General features: G+C 39.5%; 1 protein-coding gene across 1 annotated transcript in view; it reads left to right on the top strand.

The window, feature by feature from the left end:
• Positions 1-2688, top strand: part of BCL7A (B-cell CLL/lymphoma 7A) — a 13101-nt gene extending 10413 nt beyond the window's left edge. Inside the window, exons 5-6 of the mRNA XM_010130896.1 lie at positions 1264-1385; positions 2370-2688. Of these exons, the coding sequence (XP_010129198.1) occupies positions 1264-1385; positions 2370-2441 (194 nt within the window). The 3' untranslated portion in view covers positions 2442-2688. The remainder of the gene's footprint in view (positions 1-1263; positions 1386-2369) is intronic.
• The last annotated feature ends 3911 nt before the right edge of the window (positions 2689-6599 follow it).

The following is a 6599-nucleotide window of genomic DNA, read 5'->3' as shown; positions in this document are numbered from 1 at the left end:
TCCTGCTGGCCCTTGGGACTCGCTTCTCTCTCAGTATGAACATGCTTTTCTGGTGAGACATGGGAAGGGAAATGATTCTGTCCGAGTTTGCTGAATATCATCTTTGAGACTGCTCATTATAGGTATCACTTTATCTTGGATTCAGACAGAGAAACTTTCAGAAATGCCTGTGATGATTTTGTACAGTACAGCACCAGAGTGCCCATTACTCACTGGTTATGTCATCTTCCTCCACCAAAGTTCTCCAGAAATTTTTTTGTTCTTTCTTTCTCTTCATCAAGCATAAATTTGTGTTCCTTGGGTCAGGAACCTGTGGAGAGATCACTGTATAAAACCTGACTCCATGCATGCTTCTGGGAGTTCATTCAGTTCTGAAAGGATTTTTAAACGCGCTGAAGGCAGGCGAGGGTGCCAGTCCTTCCACTGTTCTCGGTGTGGGTGCTGACGGAAACATAACTGACCTTTTCCAATCAAAGGGCTTTGCTTTTGGGTGGTGTTTTGATTGTTTTGTTGAGTCCCTGCCTCTGGATGGACTGTGTTAAACTTCCAGGGATCTCTAACCTGTAAACACATTCTATAACTGCCCGGTCTCCTCTTGAAGTGAATGGGTGAAGTTTAAAACAAAGAAACAAAGCCCAAAACAATCCACATTACAATTGGAAGCAGGTAGGAGCTGAAACATGCTGAAAGCTTCTCCACAAGTATTAATTCTGTGCAGAATTAAAAATTCTCCAGCCCTTGCAGTTACCTAGCTAGCTGAATTTCTAAATTTTGTCTTTAAAGTTGAAACAAAAAAGTGGATTTTAAATATATGGCTGAATTTCGATTCATATAACTTTATTCTCTCCCCTTGGCTGCACCGTTAGTTATCACCATTCAGCCCTTTTTGTAGGTGCCCGCTCTGGTTTGAAGTGTTTCCCTGCGGTCAGCCCCTCTGCAAAGTTTCTGTTGGAACCGGTTTGGGAACAGTGTGGCTGTGGGTGTTAGCGGGCGTGTGGGAGCTCAGCTCCCTCTAGGGACTGGTTCCAGGCATCGTGAACTGCTGGCGGTGGGAAGGTGAAGCTCTGGCAGCAGCCAGCGCTTGAGGTCCTGGAGTTTGAGTTTAATTCGTTATGTTCATACGGTTGTTAATGTGTGTTACCGTTAACGGTTACACGTGGGTGAAATTTATGTGTGTGGGATGTTGCTAACGAGCAGCACATCCTAAAAGCTCCTGCTAAATGCTTTCATTTGTTTGTTTAAAATGATTTCTTGACATTTCAGATACCTCTGATGAACAGAATTCACAGTCTTCAATGGAAAATTCCATGAATAGTTCAGAGAAAGCAGAAATTCAGTCCTCTGGAGAAAATGATATAATTACAGAGGCATCTAAAAATTCTCAGGTAACTTTAAGCGCAAAAGCCTGATTACTTGGAATTTGGAGAAGAGTATTTTTACCACAAAGCAAATGTAAGGAGGCCACTTGTGTATTTAGACTAATTTCCAAAGGCAAAAGACAGTAAAGCGGCTTTAGGGTATTAAATGTACGTGTATTTGGTTTCATGGTTGGTTCACTTGGCTTCTTGCATTTCACATGATTTGAACAGTCAGACTAGATTGGTCTGATTTATTTTTCAGTTTCCTAAAGCAGTCTGTGTTAGTTTTGGACGAGAATATTAAAATTTCATGTGAAGAAATTGCTTGGACCTAACCTACCAGCCAGGCCCATGCCCAGAAGTAAGATACGTCCTCTAAAAGCAGATGCATGTAGCAGTCAGGGGAGTTAATTTCTGTAGATGTAGCAGACGAGATGCTTGAGTGTTCCCTCACTCGTGTAGTGGAAAAGTCTGGACGGATGGGAGGAAGGAATTACCCTTGCAGTTGTCCCCCTCACAGCAAGATCCTCGGGCAGAGCACTGCTCAGTCCACGGGTTTTCCTCACGGGTGGTTGGCTGGTGTCCGTGCACACCTTGTGCTTTCCAAACCGTGCGTGTTGTGTCCTGTAGCGATTGCTTTGGCTGCAGCGGCAGAAAACCCGTGTGCACTTGCTGCCGGTTGTGCTCGAGTGGGGAGCTGAGCGAAGGCCGGGTGTTACCACACATCAAGGCTGCTGCTTGGAATATCCACTGTGGTTTTTAGCCTGGAACATGGTTCTTCCCCTCTGTCTATAGACGACAACGAGTGTAAAGATGTTGAGGTAAGGTGTAAGTAGAGGAGTGATTTCGGGAAGCAAATGCACTGGGGCATGTCACTCTCGCATCCAGGGACGCTTTGTATTTGACGAGTGACGCACCAGGGAATTTGTTGGTGCTTTTTGTTTGATGTTTATGGTGCCTGAACTTCAGTGCAATGATAACGTGGTTGTTTTTCTTTTCCCCCTCCTCAAGGACTCTGAAGGAGTGCCACCTTCTAAAAAGATGAAAGTAGAGGCTTCCCAACAAAACATTGAAGAGATTTAGACTATAGATTTTCTCTGGTCGGTTTTTATGTAAGGTACATCAGTGGGCTTAATCATAGAACAACCTTACGTAAGCATCTTCTCTTGGATGAGGACAGAACTCCTAACTTTTCAAGTTACCAAGCAAAAATCCAAGAAAGCCTAACAAAGGTTTAACTTCTCAGACACTGAAAACTTTTTCCTGTGAAACAAACATTGAGAACTTTTAAGTTACTGTCTCTGAAATGGTTGGAGTAAACAACTCAGGAGGGGTCTACGCACTGTTTCTAAAGTCAAAATTACAATTATGTTGCTGCTGTATTTTTTTTTTCATTTCTCTATTTAACATTGTAAGATATTTAAGGATGGTACAGGTCAGGTATTAGCTTTCATGTGAAGTTCATTGTTCTGGCGTGATGTCTGCTTTTGTTTTGTGCCTTGTGTTCTGAAAACAGTGCTAACTTTTACAGGTTGTTTTGCAACTGTCTCCTTTGCGAAGTGGCCTATGTTTGTATAATGCCATGTAGTAAGGCTTTTTCTTTCTGCTTTTTTATTCTTTTTTGTTTGGGGTTTTTGTTTTGTTTTTGATTTTTAAATCCCTGGTGCTTAAATTTTTAACAAATACAGATCAGGAAGCCATTTTCACTCTTGGAGTCCAAGGAGAAAAAGGAGCTTGATATTTTGTTTTAGCAGCTGTAGTGGAGATCTTTTATTGAATGCATGGCATTCGCAACTGTAAATTTGGTCTTCTAAATACTTAACTTCATCAGAAGTTAACATGATCTGTTTACCATTAGAGTCCAGATCTGAATATATTCTGTAACACAGCAGTTAAAATACTGACGCATTAGGTCCAGCTCTCTGTACTGGGTACAACTTGCTGTACAGAAAAGTTCCACTATGTACATAAATAGGATCAAAGGGATTGATGCACAGTGAATTTATTTTCAATTGGTCTTTTTTGATACCATGTTTTCACTGAACTGGATGTCATTGTACTGTTCTTCTGTACGTTACTTCTGTGTTCCGGGTTAATACTGTATCTGGGGGTTCTTTTTTTCTTCCAGCAAGTCTTGTAAATGAGCCTTGTTGTTCCACAGTCCCCACATCACTGTCCGAAACGTTCCTTCTTTTCCAATTATGTCGAAGCGTTCGTATGCTGAGCTTGATGGAAAGGCACAAAGTACGTGCAGCTTCCTTCAGATTCGTGGCATGTCGAAGTGCAGAACCACGTGCATCGGGTCACGAGGGCCTGATCTTACAGCGGGCTTTGTCCTTCCAGGGTGAGCTCCCAGTTACAAATATCTGGTGTTGGTGGGAACCGCTTGTTTCTTACCTCGATAGACACGCGTGTCGTACGTACGTACGTACGTACACACGTATTGCTGGATCAGGCCCTTAGTCTGTCTTCTCTTGGTGTGGGAGATGGAACTTGTAATTTAAAATATGATCTCACTGCTATGAAAATGGTTGCATAGTTTGTAAGCTAAGAACTGTAAATACTTTTTTAAATGAAAAAGAAAATGCTTCCAGTTGACACATTTTCATAATTAGCTCTTCATTAAGCTTAATTTATTTCTGAATTCTCCAATAGTGAAAATGGCTTGCGCTTAGACTACTGCGTGGAGTTTGCAATTACCACTTTATTCTGAAAAACGATGGGGAAGAGGGGGAGGGAGCAGAGGGAGGGAGGAGCGGGAGCCGATACTGACCTTCCAGAAGATGTTTGTAGGATCAACTCCGAATACCGTCTGACACTCAGTTTCGGAACTTTTCCTTTATGTTGAAATAAAACTTTTTTGGATTTTAACTGAATAAAATTGGATTGCAAATCATTCATGAAAACAGTGTGCTCCCTAATAAATTTTTGGGATTTCTGGTCTGATCATGAAGTCCATTAACGTTCTGAAAAAAAAAAAAGGAAAAGAGGAGCCAAAAACTATATTTGCACAATATATGCAACGAAACGGTAGAATTCTCTCTTGAATTGTGTGTATGCCGAAAATGTGGATAACTGGTCAATGACGATTGATTTGTATGTATATTACATTCAGATTTAAGTGATATTTTGTGAGAAGTTCTATTGATATATAAAATGGGCAAATCTAGAAAGATTCAAACTTTAAAATATTTTTTGATTTCATAACTTTTTGTTGTTTTTAATGCTAAAACAAAACAGATCTGATGCCACCTTTGACAAGTAGTCGTGTTTACTAATCCCTATCTCCAGGTGCATCGCGGCAAGTTTTAAATTTTAATTTTGTAGAGTTTCCAAGGGAGTAAATAGACTTTTCATTTAGAAACTAATTTCTGTACTTTAGGAAGAAATATATAAATAGCACTAAAAATACCTCAAATTTTTCATTAGATAGAAGCATTTATTGGCATTATTGACATCAACAGGTTTAATTATATACTTCCTTTTCTCTCCTGTGGCTTCTGCTCAGAACTGTCCGTTGTTCTGCGGCTTTACAAGACAAGGCATCATAACCATGTTCCTAGTGGCTTTATTTCGAACGTAGTAACGCTTCATTTACAGCTGACACAGAATACATTCAGAACTTTTGTTTTGTAACCAGAGATTCTAGTGACAACAGACAACCGAACAAGCAGATAGATTTGGGTTCCTTAGACCTGTTACTGTCGGTCTCCAAGGGTGGAGACTTTGACATTATCTGGTATGAAGAAATCCAAAATAGTGTCTAAGACTGTTATTAGTCTTTTTTTTGAAGTGCCTGATAACATTTATGGGCCAACGGATGTGATTAAACACATTTTAATGCCAGGAAGTACAGATGGGACCAAACCAGAACATCGAATTCAAATCGACCCGAGGTTTGAAACCAGATGTAAATCCAGCTTTATTTGGCTTGGACCTATCTCTGCCAGAAACTTGTTTTATGAACTCACTGTAAAAGGGTTTATTGAAAGCATTGAGACGTGGAGCAGAAGGAGAGATGTAATTTTCTTCAAGATGACTGAAAGTTCTCATACAGCTGACGTTTTAGAAATAGTGCGAATATCAAGAAGTGCTTCCTTGCTACAATGCTGAATGTTGGAGCTTCAGTTACAAATAAATAAAAAAAAAAAAAGAAAAAAAAAGAGAAAAAGATACTAGAAGCAAGCAAGTAAATTAGCTGAGTTTGTGGAACGTGTGGGAAGGCCTTCCGAATAAGCGATTTACTCAGCCAAACATTTTATAGCAGAACTATTCCTTGGAATTTTTATGCTTGGGAAAGTAGTTAAACATTCCAAAAAAGTGCTGGCACTTACAAAACGACAAAAAAAAAAAAAAAAAAAAAAAAAAAAAAAAAAAAAAAAAAAAAAAAAAAAAAAAAAAAAAAAAAAAAAAAAAAAAATCAACGAGGCAGTATAAAATATTGGTTTTGGGTGGCTATCTTCATACATAAACATTGTCATGTTTTGGAATGTTCTTTATATCTAAGGGCCTGTTAGAAGGTGTAAAGAATTTTGTTTTCTTCAATACCTAATCGTTTTCCATCTTATGATTTGTGTGTGTGTGTGTTGTACAGCAGTATAATTTTTCACTTATTTATTCCATCGGTAGTTATGGTTTGTACAATGTACAATGGTTTCATTTCAAAAATAAAATAAAAAATCACAACATGAATGCCGTGTGAATAATTTTTATCAAGAAACTTAACCTCAGTTTGTTTTTTTTAAATCCACAATAAATTTCTGGTTTTATAAATGGTATTTTTAAATGTGCATTCTCTGGTGTCTCATTTGGTAGCGCGTAAAACAATTCACCTTTGAGTGGACCAAAGGTGTCTTGATATTGTAGGAGGACATTGAGTGGAGCAGGGGCAGTTTGTGGTGGTTGTAACAGCAGCAAAGTAGAAATGGCCCGTGTAATCACAGCAACCTGCAGAATAACTCGTAATTTGAGGTGTTTATTTCTTGGCTTGGTATTGGCTCATGTGTTGTGGTAACTTAAATTGGAGGGAGGAGGGCATGGAGTGGAAACGTGCTTCGTTGTAGAACACGCTCCAGTCTGATGTTAGCGAGGGTAAAGCTCCTTAAGAGTTTTGGAAAGATTCTTCACGTTCAAGACAGATATAAAGTGTCCGGCTTATTTTTAGTGTTCTTTGTGCTCTGTCCCAAAGTAGCCAGCAGCCTCCTGGACAGCTAAGCGGCTCTGCTGGCTCAGTGCTACCTG

The sequence above is a fragment of the Buceros rhinoceros genome, unplaced genomic scaffold (assembly GCF_000710305.1).
Source record: "Buceros rhinoceros silvestris isolate BGI_N320 unplaced genomic scaffold, ASM71030v1 scaffold33922, whole genome shotgun sequence".
Classification (NCBI taxonomy): domain Eukaryota; kingdom Metazoa; phylum Chordata; class Aves; order Bucerotiformes; family Bucerotidae; genus Buceros; species Buceros rhinoceros.
The sequence above is the reverse complement of the archived record's forward strand: the minus strand, read 5'-3'. Positions and strand labels throughout refer to the sequence as shown.